Source organism: Ochotona curzoniae, unplaced genomic scaffold (genome assembly GCF_017591425.1).
Source record: "Ochotona curzoniae isolate NIBS_2020 unplaced genomic scaffold, NIBS_Ocur_1.0 scaffold_3208, whole genome shotgun sequence".
NCBI lineage: Eukaryota > Metazoa > Chordata > Mammalia > Lagomorpha > Ochotonidae > Ochotona > Ochotona curzoniae.
The window spans coordinates 17113733-17133540 of record NW_024467106.1 but is presented as its reverse complement, the minus strand read 5'-3'; the positions used below and the strand labels follow the sequence as shown (position 1 = coordinate 17133540).

The following is a 19808-nucleotide window of genomic DNA, read 5'->3' as shown; positions in this document are numbered from 1 at the left end:
CGGTCAGCAGCAGAGTGGGTGATAGGAGGGCTGCTTCATAGAGTCCAAGAGGTCACACATAAAGGCCTTGAGAATGGAGCCAGAGCAGGAGCCCGGAAGTGGCACCCAGCACAGCCTCAGCTGTGGCCCAGGAGCAGCAGCCCGGCCTGGGGGCGAGCAGCCTCTGCTGGTCACCTGCGGTAATACAGGCGTCCAAATTTACACGGTCTGGCCCTGTCAGCAACCCCAAAGGCTGTCCCAGGCCTACACAAGGTACAAGTAAGAGTCAATGAGTTTTAAAAATGTTCTTTATTTGTACAAAGCATTATAATCGTCTCAACAGCTTTTGCTCATTTGTCAAGACTTCACTGTATTTTTTTTTTTACATTAACAGTGTCAGACTGTACACTTCCCTTAAGTGCTGAACTTAAGAGATGAAAACAGTGCTTGGAGCACTGAAGGGAAAGAGAAAAAGACTGCAAGAGGCTAACAGAGACACTGGAGGAGCAGTGACAGCTGGTTAGTGGGGAGTTGTTAGATTCCTGAGCACCACCTGACTGCCCTAAAGGAGGGGCAGGAAATTTTTCAAATTTCCAGTCATAAGGTTAGAGCTAAGAAATCAGAGCAACTGAACACTTTGGAATGTTAGATTGGCAAGAACTGAGAAAAGGAAGGAGAAGGGAAGTGAAAAGGAGGCACCAAAGGCAGCAGGCGGCGAGAGGCCCGGAGTGGGACAGCTGTGCCGGAGGAGCTTGTGATTAGACGCAGGGGCTGGGGCCTCACACCCTCCGGGAGGATCTCCAGCCCTCGGTGCAGGCGGTGAGGCTCATGCAAGACTGTCCACCTGCCCTGTGAGACGCTGGCACTCTCGGTTGACGAACTGCTGCTTTCAGCGGGTACATCCTCAGTGCGGCCCCCTCCCTCACCTAGGCAGGTTGCTAAGAACAACGCACAAGGGCTCCAAAAGTCCATAGAAAAACAAAAGGCCGATTCCCGCTCCTGCCGAGTGAAAGGACAGCAGACTGGATTTCTTTATTCTTCTAGTTCCCTGAAGCCAAACCCTCTGACCACCCGTAATAAGCTCCATGGCCCAGTGTTACACAATTCAGCGGGGCTGACCATGATCCAAGCCTCGGTTGGCCTGAGCTTCTCCTCTGCCTCTGTATTTTTTTTCTCAGTGGCACGATGACTGGCAGTGGAAACCTCCCAAACCGTGCGTTAAGTAAACAAGAGTGATTTTATCAGGTAATTTTATCAGATGTTCAGACTCCCTTTTGCCAAATAAAGTCACCACATCCGGATCAATGGAGCTGAACAGATGCTGCTCTTGGTCGCTCTATGTCTGGGAAATGCTGTTTTCGAAGATCAAGTTCTTACTCAAATGTTCTCAGGCACTTTGGCCTAAGAGTTCTGAGCCCAGCAGGGCAAAGCTTTACGTAAACATGGCCACTGCCTTCCAAGGTGCCAGTCCTTCCCCCCACCCACAAGTGCTCAGTTTTCTATGTCCTCCTCCTCATTCGGCTCTTCTTCCTCCAGCCGCTCCTCATCCTCCTCGTTGTCCTCCTCCCTGCTCTTGTCTTGCTCTTCGGAATCTGTCTTCTTGTCTTTGTCCTTCTTCTTCTGTTCGGAGGCTTCCTTCTTGCCTCTCTGCTCCCGTCTGTAGGCTGCAAGAAGAAAGGCGAGGTCAGAGGCCAGGGCTGTGCAGGACTGGACCTGAGGGACTGCGGCAGCCGGCTTCATTGGATAACCAGAAAAACCAAAGTACAGAAGAAAGGAAAAACAAAACAAAACTTGGCCAGCATCACCCCAACTAGGCCCAGCTGCACTGGCTTCTGAACAGAAACCAGCCCACCTGCAAGATCTCGGGGCTGCATAAAACAGGTGGCACATCCTTAACGTGGTGTGGAGCTGGCAGAGTGATGAGGTAGCTGCTTGGAACACCCGCATCCTGCACGGAGGGCCTAGTGGGAGTTCCAGCCCCCTGCTATGGACCCAGCTTCCTGCTCACGTACCTTGCAAGGCAGCAGGGGAAGGATGCTGACCCAAAGGCAGCAGTCCAGCTCAGCCCTGATGACTGTGGGCAAGGGGGAAGTGAATCAGGGGCTGTGCGATCTCACTTGAGCTTTGAAATAAAAAGAACCCACGAGGGTCGTTACCTTCCAGCGCTTCCTTTAATGGGGTCACGAATCTCTGGAACTCCATCTCCTCCATGGCTGACAGCACGTCACTGGCATTCAGGGTCTTGCGCTTCCCTTTCATGGCAAAGTTGTTGGCACTGAAAGGAGAGATGCGTAAGAGGTTGGCAGGTTGGTGGTCTCCCTCTTTCGGCTACCGAGTGGATACGAAAAGGAGCACCCGCATGGGGAAGGAAGCCTAGGGGTGTCTGAGAATCCATCCCTTCCCAAGCACTTCGGCGCTAAGGCAACGGCTGTTTCCGAGCGTCGGACAGCTTTAAGGGGGGCCGTGCAGCACTGCTGACCGGGAAAGGACAGGATGACTGGGGCCTCTGGGTTCCAGACCCCCAACTCGTACACAGGGACTGTCTGTGCCCGCCCAATGCCTCCGACCCAGCAGAGCCCTGGCCGGCTCGCTCCTGCTCACCAGGACGTGGCGTACAGCACGAAGACGCTGGCGGCGCGGGAGATGGCGCTCCGGGCCTCCTTGGAGATGTTGACACCGTCCGGCAGCTGCGAGAAGGGCGGCGGTGAGCAACGCAGCCGGCCCCGGACCTGCTCCCCCTCCTGCCCGCTCGTCCGCCCCAGCTGCTCACCGCCTCCTTGATGATCCTGGTGATGACGGCGTTGGGCAGGTTGAGGTCCTCGGGCCTCTCTGCCATGGCCGCAGTCGGGGTCCGCTTCGGGCCTCCTCCGGCAGCTCCTCCGGCGTCCGGACTTCCCGCGTCGCTTCTGTCTGACCCTCCGAGGCTTCCGTGCAGCCTACACGCTGACTACACGGCGTCCCAGAGTGCCCTGCGCGCGACACGCTTCCGCCTCAGGCCGCGGCGTCTCCGCACCTTCTGGGGCCGCGGTGCTTTAGGCTCTCCGGGCCCTCCGGCCGGCTCCACCTTCGTCCACACGTTCTCTTCCTCCTAGAATGGCTCCTCTGCCTCACGTTCCTGCTGCGTGTGGCACTCTCGCCCCGACGTCGGTGTGGCCCATAGAGGCCTCCGTCCGACGCCCGGCGGGCTCGGCGCCGCTGCTAGGCGACGGCGCGGCCTCGCGGTGGGCGTGGGGCGCGGAGGCGTGGCGGTGGGCCGGCCGGCGGGGCGCCCCGGGAGGCGGGCGGGCCCGGTGAGCCGTCCGTGCGGAGCCCGGGGCCGCGGGGAGGGAGCCGGGCCTCCGGGAGCCGGGCGGCTTGGCGGGGCGCTCTCGGCTGCGGTCCCGAGGGCCAGAAAGAGGCTGGGTCTGCTGTTTGTCCCGGATCCCCTCACAGCCTTGTGATAATCCTAATTTTTACCCAGTGGTTTTGTTTGTTTTGTTTTTTAACGCAGAGCGTTCTCAGCACAAACGCTGGCGACATCCAGATGTGCCTCATTAGGCTTCAGGGTTCACTTCGGGCGGGGCAAGTAAAGGAAGGGCGAGAAGCAGCTGCTTTGTAAAACTTTCTGTTTTTGGGTTTTATGATACAATTCCGTAGAGTCTGGGATTCCCCCTCCTTCAAGTTCCCACCCTCCCGACTGATTTTCCCCATATTATTGCAATAGTATAGCCCATCATAAGGAGTTATAATCCCATCAGTCTGTTATTTTCGTGTGCCCCGATGTTGCCGGTACAGACAGTGTCAGTCCATCATCCCATTGTCTTCGTATGTCCAACAGTTTCATTGGGAGTCCGTCTCTGATTTGAAAATAGGGATGCATGTTGCTTTTCAAGTACTGCAAAGTCGCATTTTGAAACAGCCCTGCTGAAATGGTGTTTAGTATAATGCAAATTGTATGGGGGGACATCTTTCCTAGTCAAATCATCCCCAAGAGTTTATTTTATTTATTTATTTTTTTTACTTGCCCCCAGTAATGAGAAACACTTGAAAGGCAGAGAGCCAGAGAGGGATTTTCACATGAGCTGAGGCCTGGTCTCCCCCATGACAGGAAGCCAGCTGCTAAAGTCAGCTGACCCACCACCACTTCCCAGAATCTGTTAGCAGGAAGCTGGAGTCAGGAACTGAATATTAGCTTCCATTCCCACCGTTTTTAAAGTGGTTTTCTTTCTTCTTTTTTTAGAGGCTTAAGTATTTATTTGAAAGGTGAAGAAAGATTGAGAGGGAGAGACATCTGCTGGTTCTTTCCCTACATGTTCTCAGCTGTCAGGGGCTTTGTCAGGCAGAAGCCAAGAGCCCAGAGCTTCATCTCATTCTCCTGTGCTTGGGCCGCCCCTCTGCTGCCTTCCCAGGCATATTAGCAGGGAGCTGGCCAGGTAGTGAAGAAGCCAGGGCTAGAACTGATGCTCGTATGGGAGGCTGTTATTGCAGCTGGCAGCTCTGCCTGCGACACCACAGTCATGGCTCCTACAGTAGTATTTTAAGTTGTATTACTTTCCTATCAAGTATATAGAAATTCTTACTCCTGCTGAAAAGGAATCCAATTAATTTTTTTTCCCCCTTTGAAACCTGACTCTCAGACTTCTCTTGTTTTTGATGAATATGTGATTATGGAAAGAGATTTTTCTTATAGGAAAATCAGCAAGTGCTATGAAAAATGCCAATAAAACGTAAACAAGAGACTATGGGTTCTCATGGGGGAATGCTATACTGGGCTAGGATTGACTTGGTTTAAAGACATCGGTAGCTGGTCCATTTCAGCTGCGTGGTTACAATTGGGTCGGTGTTATCAGATGTTTTATTTTGTACGAGCAGGCAGAAATCTAGAGCTGAGGGACTATTTTCAGTTTTTCATCTGCTCCAAAAGTGCTGGCCAAACTAAGCAAGTCACGGGTTGATGCAATCTGAGAACAAGTTTTTTTTTTTTTTTTTAATCTTTGATCTAACTTACAAGTTGTTCAGAACAAGATTTGTTTATTCCTGTTCCCTGTGCCCAAAATAACTCGTCTCATATATTTTGTAGTTGATAAAGATGTTGAATAATAAACAGAAGAAATGGACACTATTCTTGAGCAATTATTAGGGATGAAGTGGTAGTGATTGCCTGAAGTGGTTTGAGGGAGAAGATAAACTTGATTGAGCACCTATGATAGACCACAGATACCAGTGTATTATTTAGTGCTACTATGCTCCTATTTAGCGAGCCACCCTCCCAGGCTCAACATGCGCTGTGTACAACAGATTAAGAGAGACAAGTTGCTTGTGTGAGATCCTATGATTACAGCTGGTAAATGAACAAAGACCCCTGAAGCAACTGCCAGTTTGTTGGTCTGCCATTTGAGTGTTCAGATCCATTCATTGCTGGTGGGGATTTTTCCTGCACGGGAGTCAGAGTGTAATAAGTATAAAAGTTTGCAGAAAAGTAGAATTAAAAGGCAGGTTGATTTTTTTTTGTTGTTTGCAAAATTGTTTGAAATGTATGCATAGTTTCTTCATAATATTCATTGTTCCTAAAAACTTTGAAGGTCCCTCCCTTTATGCATAGATTTCAAAATGTTTTTGCACTAAAAAAAAGTATCTTTAAACACTATTTTCCATGAACATTTTGAAATACCCTTGTATTAGACAAAGGAAGCCAGTCTTCTAAAAGTTTAAGTCTTCTGAAGCATTTGTGTGAAATCAATGGTTTTATTTTGGTAAGGCTTCTGGGAATAACAGCATCTCTTCCCTGTTGATTTATTAAGGGGAATTAGAAATGATGCTAATATCTATTTTGAACTATATGGCAGGGCCTTTTAATGTTTATGAACTGATTTTGGAAATGACTGTTTAGTGAGCGTATCCCTATTTTACATACGAGGAAACTGAGGTTCAGATTCGAGTCCCAGGCCACTCAGCTTTAGTAAATGGCCATCAGGAGACCTTCTGAAATCTGTTCCTAAACTCTTGCCCTTGTGTCTCATTCTGATATGTTCTCATACTTGTTTGCTTCCCAACCCTTAATTATTCTATGACCATTTAGCTGTGTAAGTTTTGTAGAAATATTTCATGCATTGAGTCCAGGTACTTCATGGCTAATGTATAGTCTAACCTAATTATGTGTTTATTGATTCCCCAGCGTGCTAGAATGCTGCAGGGCTGGCCATTGTCCTAAACCATTTATAGCTATGGACTTGCCAGATGAGACCCAGTGGGATGAAACCACTTGCGAGTTGGCTCTTTGTCAGCATCCGCAATGCTGGGCATCTTTCCGCCGGGTTGAAAGGGGCCATCCTCGGATTTTGAACTCACCTTGCAAAACCCCTGTGGATGCTGAAGGTAAATTAGCATCTGTATTCATCCTCACAAGGTCCTTAAACTATTTATGTTTAGCTTACTTTCCCTAGAAAACCTGTTACATATTTCCTCCTGATCTACTTTCTCAGATAAACTCCCAGTGCTCACGGTGGTCAACATCTCAGATTCCTGCTTCCAGGCCAAGAGACTTGCTCATCGTCCATTATCAGCATCTGCCGTGACTAAGACACGCACTTTGTTGTCTCAGAAATCAAAATTTGACTCTAAATTTCGAGGCAGGTAGTGTATCACAGAATCTTCCTTTAACAGCCCGTTGTCTCTAAAGTGCTGAGTTATATTCCTGACCAATTAAGTAGACTTTTTTGAGAAGTGGGATAAAAAAGAAAACACTGATTTAGTTGCTGAAGTAGTGAGTAGGTAGTGGACTGGCTAGGCCAGGCTGGAGCCAGGAACTGGGCACTCAATCCAGATCTCCCATGTATGTGGCAGGAATCCAACTACTTGAGCCATTTACTGCTGCCAAGAGTGTTCATCAGTAGGATGCTGGGACAGCAGACAGAGTCAGGGTTCTAACTGAGGCATTCCCGTGTGGGATATGGGTGTCTCAAGCAGTAGCCGAGCACTGTGTCAGATACCTGCCTCTCAAAGGTACTTTGAGACAGTGATGCAGCTGTGTTACTAGGAGAGCAAGGTGGAGGCTGTACATGTCAGTCTGCTGCAACAAATGACAGTGCTGAGTTAGTGAATGTTCTGGGTAAAGCAAATGCAAGGAGATGTTAAGACTCTAATTTACTTGACAAATAGTAAGCCCAAGGTTTTCTGTGGTTAGTTACTAGTTTTGCACTAACTTTATCCTCCTAGCAAATCTTTTTTTCTTTGTTTCATGTTGGGAACTCGTATTTTTCAGGCTTCATAAGGGTTTACCTGACGATTTGAGCAGCCTTACTAAGAGATCTCCCAAAGTAAGTCACCAATTTAAAAAGGTCTACTTTCTTTTCTTGTGTGCATATATTACTCATATTTGGCCTTCATTTAACATTATTCCTCAGGATAACTGTCTAACTAACAATGGACAGTTACTGTATGCTAGGCTCTGCATGGCTTTACATGCTATATTATTTTCAGATACAAGTAGAATTGTACAAGTTTTGTGTGGGTGAAAATTTTGTCACTGTTCTGCACAGAATGTATTAAGCTACTGAGTAAACAAATGTCGTCTCCTAGCTGGGGAAATTGTGGTGCTGGGATATCAAACCTAAGTGGGTCTTCTAGTGATCTAGTCTGATGACTAGATCTAATGACAATAGATTTCACAGTAAAAATATTATGGAATAATCCGTGTTCTAACCATGGTGGTCTCTAATATTCTCTGTTTTATTCTGTTTCATTTTGGATCAACGTGTGCTGTGACTCATACAGTTTCATTTATTACTGGTGAACAGGTTGCAGTTGCAGTGTGAGGCCATTGCTGTGGTCACTCTAATACATCTTCAAGCTGAGGAAATTGAAGGCCACACATAGAAAAATAATTTGCTAAAGTACATAGGTTAGGGTAGAGCTGAATTAGAACCTTAGAGAGAGAAGTCTTCCTAAACACCTGCCATGTAGAGAGATTGCTCTTTGCAGTCTTGTTAGTGCCTTACATGTTTCCCATACGATGGTTTGCTCCTCGGTGTGAGGGACTGTTGGATTGTTGGTGGTTTGGGTGGATGGTGGAATCACTTTACCTCTTTGATCTCTTTAGAACAAGAGGGTTAGATTAACTTATTTTAAAATTAGTTGAGTAAGTAATACACAAACATGATTCTGAATTCAAAAGGCATAAAAGAGGAGCTAGTGTTGTGCATAATGGGCTGCCTATGGCCCAGAGCTCAACTTCTGATCCAGCTCCCTGCTAATGGTCTGGAAAAAGCAGTGGAAGATAACCAAAGCGTTTGGTCACCTGTCATCTGCGTGGGCGACCTAGATGAAGCTCCTGCCTCCTGATTTTGGCTTGGCTTAGTGCTAGTCAGTAGACCAGAGGATGGACCATTTCTCTGTTTCTCTTTTTTTCTGTAACTCTTTTTCTCTGTAACTCTCTCTCTCCTTTCTTTCTTTCTTTCTTTCTTTGAAGATTTACTTATTTTATTTGAAAGGCAGATTTACATAAAGGAGGACAACAGAGATGTATCTTCCATCCACTGTATCACTCCCCAAATTGCCTCAGTGATCAGAGCTGAGCAAATCTGAAGCCAGGAGCTAGGAGCTTCTTCTGAGTCTCCCATGTGGGTGTAGGATCCTAAGGACCTATGCCATCTTCTGCTGCTTTCTTAGGCCATAAGCAAGGAGCTGAATTGGAAATGGAGCAACCTGGACTACAACTGGTGCCTATATGGAATAACAGTGCTTAAAGGTGGAGGATTAACCTGTTGAGCCACCATGCCAGCCCCTGTAACTCTTTCAAAGAAACAAGTAAATCTTAAACAAATAAGCAAATAAAAAACCCATTAAAGGCTTTCAAATGAAAGTTAGTCTCCCCAGTTCCTCCCTCCTCCTTCCAAACCATTAAATTATTTTTTTTAGAAGGGAAAATTTGCTATTATTCTTTGAAGCTTCCTTTGAAAACTTTAAAATTTCTCCTCTTTCTTTTTTATTTTTAAAGAGAGAAATAGAGACAAACAGACAGAGGTCATCCATCTCCTGATTTACCTCCCAAATGCCAGAAGCAGCCAGGAGCCTCCACTCGGCTACTGTGCTGGGCATGAGAAACCTTTTTTTTTTTTTTTTACCATCTTCTAGTAAAAAACAAACAAACAAACAAAAACCCAAAAAATAAAAATCTTTTTGCTTAAGGTGACATTACTCAGATGTTTGTCTGGTACTGAATAGATTTAGCAGCCCTACATAGAGTTTTTATCTTTCTTTTAGATTTCAGTGTTGAATTTGAACGCGACAGAAATCCCCTCCTCTAAAGATGTTAGAAATATGGTTGTGGTCTGGGTCCCAGAAGAACAAGAGAAGCCTGTGAGGTGAGAATCCTGTCTGAAGTTTGGAGGCTACTGATCTTTGTATTCTACAAACCGCACTGTCCTCTTCAGGCCCCTGTGTAGCCCCCTCATTGTAAGTAGCAGGACGCCAAGAAGAGCTCTTAGCCTCTTGCATCTGCCTCTTGCGACACTGCAGTTGTGGTTTAATATACTTTGAGATTCATGCTCAGATTTCAAATTGTACATGACAATAAATAGGCTAAAGGTAAGGCTCAATTTATTTCTGAAGTCCAGTCAAGAAAGAAGTGCTATCAATTTTTTCATTAGTCGTCAGAAGCTTGTGAGACATTTCTCAGTGAGCACATGGATCATTGATGTCAATCCCAAGGTCCTCCACTGTGGTAGTAAAGGAATTGCATGAAGAACTGGCTGTTTATACAAAGTAGAGTGTGACACAGGCCTTTCGGTGAAGGCCAGAAGGCTTGCTAACAGTGGCAGCTGTAGGGAAAGAGTTTGATTCTTCCTGTGGTCTTGGATGGCTTCTAGATTCTTAGTGTTTGAAAATGATGAGACTCCAGGATTTCTTCTTGGTTGGCTACCGTGTCTATGTCAACCTCAAGTATTTCTTTTTATTTCATTTTCTTTTTAAAAAATATTTATTTTTTTTAAATAATAAGTATTTTATTTATTTTAATTACAAAGATATACAGAGAGGAGGAGAGACAGAGAGGAAGATCATCTGTACGATGATTCACTCCCCAAGTGAGCTCAATGGCCAGTGCTGCGCTGATCTGAAGCTGGGAACCAGGAACTTCTTCCAGGTCTCCCACATGGGTGCAGGGTCCCAAAGCTTTGGGCTGTTCTCGACTGTTTTCCCAGGCCACAAGCAGGGAGCTGGATGGGAAGTGGAGCTGCTGGGATCAGAACCGGCACCCATATGGGATCCTGGTGCATTCAAGGCGAGGACTTTAGCCACTAGGCCACAGAGCGGGCCCTCATTTTCTTTTCTTATAAATGCTTTTTATTTTTCAGTTTTTATAGTTAGATATATGTTACAAACAAAATGAACAAAAAATTCCTAAGCATTTATCTTTCAATCAAAAGAAGCCTAGAGTTGGGTGGACCAGGGCTAGTGTGTTAGCTATATGAAGTTGTCAGAAACCTGGATGCCTTCTGGCTTTCCAGGCCATACTCTTCAGTCAATGACTGTTGTCTTTTTTTTTTTTTTTTTTTTTTTTTTTGTCTGCTGTCTTCTAAGCTACTTTTTAAGTTAATTTTTAAAAAATTTATTTTTATTGGAAAGTCAGATTTACAGAGGGAAGGAGAGACAGAGAAAGATCTTTTATCCACTGGTTTACTCCCCAAGTGGCCCCAGTGGCTGAAGTTGAGCTGATCTGAAGCCAGGAGTCAGGAGCCTTTTACTGGTCTCCTATGTAGGTGCAGGGTCCCAAAGCTTTGGACTGTCAAATGGACACAAATGGCACTCATAAGGGATGCTGGTGCATGCAGGTTGAGGACTTTTAGCTATTAGGCTACCGCACTGGGCCATCTAAACTTTTAAGGCCTAAGTTGGCTGCTAATGCACCAAATGTTGTGTCCATTTTCCAGGCAAGGAAGAGGTGAAGAGGACAGAACAAAAGTTGGTTCTTGAGCACTTTCTGTATTTCTGAGTGTTCACGGGAAAACTGAATACATGTGGTCCTTGTTTCTCCTAGAGCTATGTTGGGGGTGGTGGGGAAAGGGAGTCAAACAGTACAGACATCATCACATCCCTAATTTGTACAATTCTTAATTTGAATTTATGCTATGAAAGTGACTAGTTTGTCAGACAATGGTGATGGACGTTATCTTTTGAAATATTTATTTGAAGGGCAGAGTGACGCAGAGGAAAAAGTGGGAAGAAAGAGGCAGAGAGAAAAAAAAGGAAAGAAGAGAGACAGAGAGAGGGAGGGAGGAGAGACAGAGAGAAATGCTCCATCTGCTGTTTCACTCCCCAACTGGTTTCAACAATAAGTGGTGTGCCAAGTGAAGCCAGGAGTCAGGAACTTCATCCTGGAACTCCATCTCACTTGGGCGACAAAGACTACGGAAGAACAGAGCCATTGTTGGCTGCTTCCCAGGCCCGTCTTCCAGAGCTTGCTCAAGCAGAGTAGCTACAAGTTAAGCCAGCACTATGACATAGAAAGTGGATGTCCCAAGTGGCAGCCTGAAATAGTGGCACACAAGTTTGCTTCCCCCTGCCCTTACAATGTGTCTTTTTAACAGGAAGTACCTGGCAGTAGACACTGCTGGGCCCATAGCAGCCATCTTTGAGTGCTGAAAGGAGGGAGGAATCTTCATTGTCATTATTCACAGATATCCTTGGCACTTCTGCTTGGGATGTCTAGGGATAAGTAGTGGTTGGTCTTCTTTCAGTCCAGCTGAAAAAGATGCCTTCTTTCCCCCAGCCAGTATGAGAAAAAGAAAAGAAAGAACTCGGCAATGGTGAGATCAATATTTTTTTTTGCAAACCTCTGTCTTACTATGTGAATTTATTTTTGTGTTTCTCTCAGATCTGCTCCACCTCTCACTTCGCTATTCTCTTCCTAAATGAACAAAAGACAATCTTTCTTTTGGAATTATGACCCCACCACTTGACATTCAGACTCCTTTTGCTTGTGTCCTCAAGAGACCTTGAGGAGATGACGATGATCTGGTGGGCATTCGGGGGGGATTTTTGGACAATTAAAAACAAGTTTCCAATGCAGTAGAGTAGAATTTCAACAATGGTAAGACATGGGTATCTAATTTTTATTTTACTGTTTATGAGTAAATATGATCTGGACTAAGTCACAGGGCTATCATAGGACTGCTGTGTCCGTGAGCATCTGTTGCAGCTCTTTCTTTATTTCTATTTTTTTTTCCCGCCCCAGGTTGAGGGAGTTTTTTCTTTTTAAAAGATTTATTTATTAATTTTTGTTGGAAAGGCAGATTCACAGAGAGAAGGAGAGACAAAGATCTTCCATCTGCTGGTTCACTCCTCAACTGGCTGAAACAGCCGGAGCTGAGCTGATCCGAAGCCAGGAGCCAGGAGCTTCTTCTGGGGCTCCCACGCAGGTGCATCCTCTGCTGCTTTTCCAGGCTATAAGCAGACAGCTGGATAGGAAGTAGAGCAGCCGGAACATGAACCAGTGCCCATATCGGATGCTGGTGCTTGCAGGGGAAGGACTAGCCAATTGAGCCATTTTGCTGGGCTTGGTTGCAATTTTTTTTTTTTTCATGTGCTGAGTCCACTTCCCTACCTCTGTGCTTGGCACATAGATAATCTGTCAACTGAACAAATAAATGAAATAGATTTCTAGGGATTGGCATTTTGGCATAGCACATCAGGGCAGCACCTGTGAAACTGGCATCCTGTATAGGTGCCTTTTTGTGTCCTGGCTGCTCACACCCTTATCCAGCTTCCTGTTAATGGCTTTGGAAAAGCAGCTAAAGAGTGAACCAGCAGATGGAAGATTAATCTCTCTTTTTCTCTAACTTGGTCTTTTAAATAACCTAATAAATATAAAATGCCCACACATGTATTCTTATAAAAAATGAAACAACTTTCTAGAAAAACAAACAAGCAACTAATCTTAAGATGATCTCAGTACAATAGGGTTGGGAGCCTAAGGGGAAGAGATCTGGGGAGAAGGAAGAGGGCGACCTGGGATATGTTGGGAGGCTGGAACGTGAAGGGAAAGAAGTGGACTGGACAGGAGTGCTTTGGAGAGCTCTTTCTTTCTTTTCAAAAGAACAAATCCTCCTTTGGTCTGCCTGGAAAGCAGGGCACAAAAACACGGTTGAGAGCGCCAAAGATCCTTGTGCCTCCCCCTTCTCCAGTCCATTTGTTGGAGCGTTTCAGTTCAGAATCCATACCTCTGTGGGCCCAAATTGGCATGTTACCTCAGGAGCTGCTGATGGAGTAAGTATCCCTCAGGCCTGTGCAAGGTCGGTGTACCTGCTGTTGGTTACTCCTGGGAGGGGTCTAAGCAGTGCATTCTCTCCCAGCAAGTGGCAGGCCGGGAGAAACCTGTCCATGCACTTGGTTACAGAGCTTTCAGCAATAGGCAGTGATGACAGGCAGAAGCATCAGCATTTACCACACTCTTCCCAGCACCCAGGCCCTCTGCCCAACACGAAACACGCACTCTCACACAAACCTCCACTGGCAGGAAGGTGCTGTGACTCTCTTCTTTTAAATATGAGTTATGAGCAGTTGGGGAAGGAGGAGGGAATTGTTAGGGATTAGATGACCTTTGAGTTTTGTGACTAAACTGGCTTTGTGAATTTGGGGGATGTATTTAGCCTCTTCCAGCTTCATTTTGTTTGCTAAGCGGGGATAGTATCTATGCTCAGGGTCTGTAAGGACTCAGAGATGTGAAGTACACAAGCCTGACATCAACACTTAATAAATGCAGCTGGATGATCAGAGATGCATCTGCAGGGTCCCCATGGGTACCAGCTGGGGCAGGTCTATTGCAGGCTCCAAGTGAGCGTTTCCTCAAACTGGAAGTCCTATCACTTTCTCCTCAGCCATGCTCTCTGAGGAGAGGCACTGCTGACCATCCGGCTCTCTCTGTGCCTGTCAGTCTTTTGGCAGATGGAGGGATAGATGTGCCTTGCCCAGAGATGAAGATCCAGTTGGCCATGGTGAGGAAGACTCTTCCCCTGGAGAAGAGCCGGCCTGACAGCGCACTGTCTGCTAAGATGTGTCTGACCACCCACCGCCTCACCCTGCAAGTAAGAGCTGGGAGCCGCAGAGCGAGAGATCTGCATGAACATTCATGCCTTGAGGCTGCAAGAGCTGGCTTTGTATCCCTTCTTTCTCTTCTGCCCTTACGTTTTGGCCCTGGGTCCTGCAAGAGGGGGACTCTGGAGGCGAAAGCCAAAGTATAGAGAGATTTGAGGAGAGTTGTCTATACCTTTGCACTTCAGTCACCACACCTTTTTCTTTCCTCTGTAGCCCCTGGTGCAACGCTGCAAAATACCAGGTTCTGAAAACAGGCTTGTGGGTTAGAGAGTAAGTGCATTTGAAGGAAATACACTTGGGAAAAAGGAACTTACAGCAGGGCTTTTCTTGCATTTCTTCCCTTCCAGAGACCAGCCTTGCGGTATCCTGAACATTGGAAGAAATTACAATATAACCTGAAGATAGAAGGTAGATTTGCTGGTGTTGTCAGATCTGCGTGTAACCCTTCCCCCTTCAGTCTGTATTTTTCACAATTTAACTTGGTAACAGTTTAGTTAAATTTGTGACTACACTCAGGTATACCCAAGTTTTACTCAGGTAAAGCACCACAGTAAAGAACTCAGGAAGTTTCAGGAGGCAGTCACTTCTGGGTTGCTCCTAACCAGGGAGAGTGGCCATCGCAGGGCAGGTCACAGCAGACATCCGCACAGGAGGATGGGGGCCATCTGTGGGAAGAGGACTGAGCCTGCTCTCTGGTCACCAGGTCTCAGGAAACAGCAGCGGCGCCAGCAGCAACGGAGGAAGGTGAAGACGCCTACTAAGAAATAGTAGGATGCTGGAGAGAGATTGCCTGGGTCTTGCTGGGACTGGAAGAAGTTGGTGCAGCTCAAATGGGAAAGGATGTATGAGAGAGGGATTCAGTGTGTGTGTGTGTAACATTTTGTTTTTGCAAACACAAAGCTCTTTTCTGCTTATAGATGTTCCTTTTGAAAAAGTTTTCTTCACTTCTGCAAGGTCCTGATTCAGTTCCTTCTCACGTGCGTTTCAGGGGCCTCAAAAGAAAGCCAGAGGTGATCCAGAGAGGCAGAATTCTGCACATCAATGTTCAGTTACCATTGTCTGTGACCCTGTCTGTGGTAAGGAGGGTATGTGCTTGGTTGGGGTTAGGGGATAGGCTCCTGGAATGTAGCTGAGGACAGGAAAAGTCAAATGTACATTTGCCATTTGAGACCTGTCTTTGTCAGGCACTCAGAATTCTTGGAGTGCTTCAGTCTGGCTGATCTACCTTACATTTTCTGTCCATCAGATATTGATTTAGTGGCCAACTGGGCCAGATGTCTGCTTTGCATGTGAATTTGAGAGATGACCATGGGCATGAGTCATAGTTATTTTTGCCTCAAGTCTGCCTTAGGAACGACAGGTGTTTGATAGAGTGTGAGCAAGCCCAGGTTCCTGCAGAGAGGACCCTGAGGATCTGTCAGCCAAGGAGACAGGGAAGAGCTAGGGCCTCTGAAGCCTCCTAAGGGAGCAGAGTTCCAGGGTCCACGGCTTCCCTCCCTGAAGCTGGGGAGTCCCTGGAGCCTCCAGTTGGATCAACACATTGCCCACCACCAAGAGGAAGCAAGCAGGCAGGCAGGCCTTTCCCTCTCGTGTTTGTGCTGGGGATGAGAATGACTGTCTCCCTTCTCTGGGATCCTTATCATTTCTGAGCTGAGAGATACCTCGACTGTATCCTTTTGACATTTCTTGAATGAACAATGGGAGGGAGGGAGAGTACAGAGAAGAAGAAAGATTCCCTTAAACTTTATAAGAGCATTCCACTCTACTCAGGCTGAAACATTGCTGGCTTTCAGGTGACAGCACCTGTGATGATCAGAATCCACTCTGATCCTGGAGCCCTGGGAGAGTGCAGGTGAAGTGTTTCCTAAGAACGAGGCTTCCCTGTTGCTCTGCTTCCCTTCCTGCTTTGCTCAGGTACCAAGGATGCCTACTAGATGAAGATTAAGGGGACTCCTGACCTTCATGAGGGAGGCAGACAGAATCAGAACTGTGGCTCAGTGCAGAAACAGCTTGTCCAGGATTAGCATCCCTTCTAGATCATCACTGTCACTGTTCTGAATCCCATCCCAGTGCCTTTTATACGCTTTCTGAAACCTTCTGTAGGAGCAGTTTTCCTCGGTGATTTGGCACCTCCTTGAGTCATGTTCTTAGAGCAGTGGCCTGTCCTCATTGAGTTGAGAAAGCCTGTATATAAAATATGATTTTTTAAAAATATTTATTTATTTTTATTACAAGTTAGATATACAGAGAGGAGGCGAGACAGAAGAAGATCGCCCATCTGATGGTTCACTTCCTAAGCAGCCGCAGTGGCTGGAGCTGAGCCAATCTGAAACCAGGAGCTTCTTCTGGGTCTCCCATGTGGGAGCAGGGTACCAATGCTTTGGGCCGTCCTCTACTGCTTTCCCAGGCCACAAGCAGGGAGCAGGAAGGGAAGTGGAGCTGCCTGGATTAGAACCGGGCCCATATGGGATCCCGGCACGTTCAAGACAAGGACTTTAGCTGCAAGGCCACGCTGCCGGGCCCGAAAATATGATTTTTGTACTGAATGTTGAATATGTGTGGGAGGTTTCTGTGATATGAAAAAGAATTCCTGGGAGCTGGAATAGCCTGTGCCAAGGCATCTTGGAGGGACATAGCTGCTCAAGAAACACCGAACAGTTCAGAGACACTGCAGGCTGGAGTATTAAGGAAGCAGTAGATCAGCTGGAGAATCAGGCAGAAGCCTGTAAGACTTTTTAGGTGCTTGACCTATATTTTCCAGGTCTGCAAGGCTTCACCAGGCTGCCCGGGGTCCAGCTGAGAGGCTTTTAAGACTCAGCACCTATTAAGTCAGAATATCTGGTGCTAGGAAGCAAACCTTAGTGCCTTTTAAAGCTGCCCAGGGTTTCCTGTGTGCAGCTGAGGTGAGAACCACTGCTGATAGGCGGCTGACAAAAGTGTTGTCTTTTAGCATAATACCTCTGGTGACAGTTTGGCAAATGTCTGTTTAGTCCATCAGAGATTGAGGGAAGAATGAATGCATTTAAGGACTAGCTGGTGAAGTAGATGATACAAAACTAGAGCTCTGTCTTATATCTTTTCTTTGGTTTACTTTTTCAGAAGCCAATGTGATGCCGCAAGAAGGTGAGTCACCTCTGGTCTGGAGGAGTATTCATAAACTGAAGAGGTAGAGTTAGGGTTTCTTTTGCTGTCTTAATGTGTAACTATCTGCCCCTTAGGTTTCCTGGAATAATTTTGAGTATTTTTATACCCATATTTGTCTTAATCTCTAATTCTATAATAGATATGGTCACAGTCCTAGGTGGAGAGAATCCCAGAGAACTTGGAAGGTCTGACTCTTTTATCTGCTTCCAAGGTTTTGCCTTATCCAGGATCGGGAGTCACTTGCAAGCTGGATTTCAACTAGAAGCCCAACAAGAAGGCCACAGAACTGTGTCAGGTCAGGAAAGTAACAGAACAGCAGCAATGGCAGATGGAGGTAGAAGTATCCGCTTCCAAACAGGTGAGCGTTTACCAGTGCCTCTGCCCAGTTCAGTTGTCTGTTATAGGATAACAAATAACTATAAAGCTTAATCTGTAGGATTTGTTACCTAAAGATATTTGGATTGACTAGGCAATTATTCTAGCCTCGCTTAAAATCACTCAGTATAGCGAGGCTAGGACAATTGGCCATGTTGCCTAAATTCTCTTTAATGAGGCCTCTGTGTGTCTTGTTCATTGTCTTGATAGAATAGCAGTCTCATGAAAATACTTTCCTGTGGGATGGGCCTGGAGCTAATATTTTATTGGTCAAAGAAGTCACGTGTCAAACTCAAAGGAGAACTAGACTTCATCTTTTGATGAGAGAAGCGTAATCATATAGGCATGGGGGGAGCTGTGGACAGCCATCTTTGGAGGTGGTCTGCCCTTACTCGAGAGAAGTGGGTTCTATTTTCATGTGGAGGGCAAAGAAGATGCAATACAAAATTCTCGTTAGTCCTGAGAGGTGGGTCATGTGCTGTCTTTGAAAACCATCTCTTAGAAAAAAATCCTAGTTACTAAAGTCTTGGATCAGATTTCCTTAAACTTCCCTCAGTGAATTACAGAATTCCTCAGACCAAAGATAGGCTACTCTGAGAACTATGTGGACTTACTCCCCCAATACGAAAAATGGATTATGAGACTGAGGACCTGGTTAACCTCCCTACAGGACAGTCTTTCTCCTTTGAAGAGATGCTGATGGCATCTCAGTCTTTTCTTTTTCTAAATGCTACTTGCTGTAATTAGTTGAGAGAAAGCTACAGGTGCAATTGACAGTTGCATCTTCTTTTAGGTCCTGAACTGTCTGTCATAGAACCTGCTTATGAGAATAATAGTTCTTCACTGGAGGCTGCACCGGAAGTTGAAGCGGCACAAGGAGATGAGAGTACTATCCAACAGACCCTCAGGAAGCTTGCAGAAAGCGTGACTGGAGTAAGCTGGAACCCTGAGCTGAAACTCCTAAGGATTCTTCAGGGCAGTGATGATGAGGACGATGATACTCAAGCCTCTGGGGCCCAGAGTGAGGAGTCTCTGGCGGCGTGGGCTGAAAGCATTACCGAGGAAGCCTTGTCCAGAGCGGGATGGTCAGCAGCCCGAGGATCGCGACCTTCGAGTTAAGGGAAGGAAAGAGGATGTCTGTTTTCTGCAGCCTTTACCAGGGCCATTCTGTTGATGTCATTTGCTTCTTGCCTCTAAAATAAATGAGGGGGAAGAAGCTCCACCCATTTTAACCTTAGATTGTTTCTCTTCCATTAGGGTCAGAATAATTTTAGTGATTAAACACAACTACTTTTCCATTAAAAGGCTCCTTCTCTTGTGTTTGGGAGGAGAGGGGATCCCTTTCTTAGGAGAGTCCTGCTTCCTGGTCCGCTTTGCCTCTTCTCTCTCAGAAAGGTTTCTGGTTCGAGGAACTGAATTTCACTCATGGGAACCCTCAAGGTATGCCGAAATTTTCTTCACTTTGGAAACAGTTTCTTTTGGAAGTGGTATCCATATCTTTATTAAATATCGTGTCTCCATCCATGTTTCCCATATTTACACTAACCTAGAAGAATTTAAAATGCCAGTTTCAAGGGACTGAGTCTGTGGAAGCTTCCGTTTGGTGCTCTTAAGCTTCGTTAATTCCAGAGTCACAGAGGATTTCTACTTCGGGGCTTGTAAGGACTTTTTCCCCTTATGTTTTAGTACTTAAAAAAAACTTTTAGTATAGTAAAATCTCAAAGTGAAGTGAAAGTAAAGAATAATAAAGTGAAGCATGTATGTACTCAGCATCTTGGGTGTGATCAGGAAAGGCCCTTTTATTGGGGCCCCATAAGTGGTAAAGTCCATCTCTGTCCCTTGCTGGCTGTGCTGCTTTCTTGCAGAGAAGTCTGCAGGGTCAGTGAGCTTTTATGCCTCCTTGGAGTTGTATTTCTTTATTTCTTGTATTTCTTTTAGTTGTGGCTCCTGGTATTTAGAACCAGCAAATTTGCTGTCCTGATGGCTTTACACAACCAGTATGTGCAATACTGGGAAAGAAGTGGCTAAAAGGAGATGGCTTAAAGGGGGCTGTGCCAAGAGCTTGGTCATAGAGATTAGGTTGTCTCTGTGTGGGGCCCTTCCCAATTAGAGCAGGAGCTGGGAATGAGGAGGGTGGGGCATGGACTAGGATGTCGGGAGTGGGCTCTCAGGCATCTGAATTCTGGATGAATCTGAACCCAACCTTCCTGCAGTTACACGGGTTAAAGTCGAAGGATAGA

The 19808-nt window shown here is 46.2% G+C and overlaps 2 protein-coding genes across 2 annotated transcripts; one reads left to right on the top strand and one right to left on the bottom strand.

Annotated features, from left to right (window-relative positions):
- Positions 1 to 269: 269 nt before the first annotated feature.
- POLE3 (DNA polymerase epsilon 3, accessory subunit) lies at positions 270 to 3162 on the bottom strand. The gene is made up of 4 exons (XM_040962894.1): positions 2750 to 3162; positions 2581 to 2666; positions 2136 to 2254; positions 270 to 1643 (listed from the first exon to the last, which is right to left on the bottom strand). The coding sequence occupies exons 1-4, from the start codon at positions 2813 to 2815 to the stop codon at positions 1471 to 1473; spliced, it is 444 nt and encodes a 147-aa protein (XP_040818828.1). The 5' UTR covers positions 2816 to 3162; the 3' UTR covers positions 270 to 1470.
- Positions 3163 to 5653: 2491 nt separating this feature from the next.
- On the top strand, positions 5654 to 18866 carry CUNH9orf43 (chromosome unknown C9orf43 homolog). The gene is made up of 13 exons (XM_040963562.1): positions 5654 to 6333; positions 6441 to 6591; positions 7220 to 7274; positions 9220 to 9320; positions 11726 to 11762; positions 13052 to 13221; positions 13889 to 14039; positions 14397 to 14457; positions 14753 to 14793; positions 15038 to 15125; positions 17149 to 17172; positions 17405 to 17551; positions 18362 to 18866. The coding sequence occupies exons 1-13, from the start codon at positions 6183 to 6185 to the stop codon at positions 18685 to 18687; spliced, it is 1503 nt and encodes a 500-aa protein (XP_040819496.1). The 5' UTR covers positions 5654 to 6182; the 3' UTR covers positions 18688 to 18866.
- Positions 18867 to 19808: the final 942 nt, after the last annotated feature.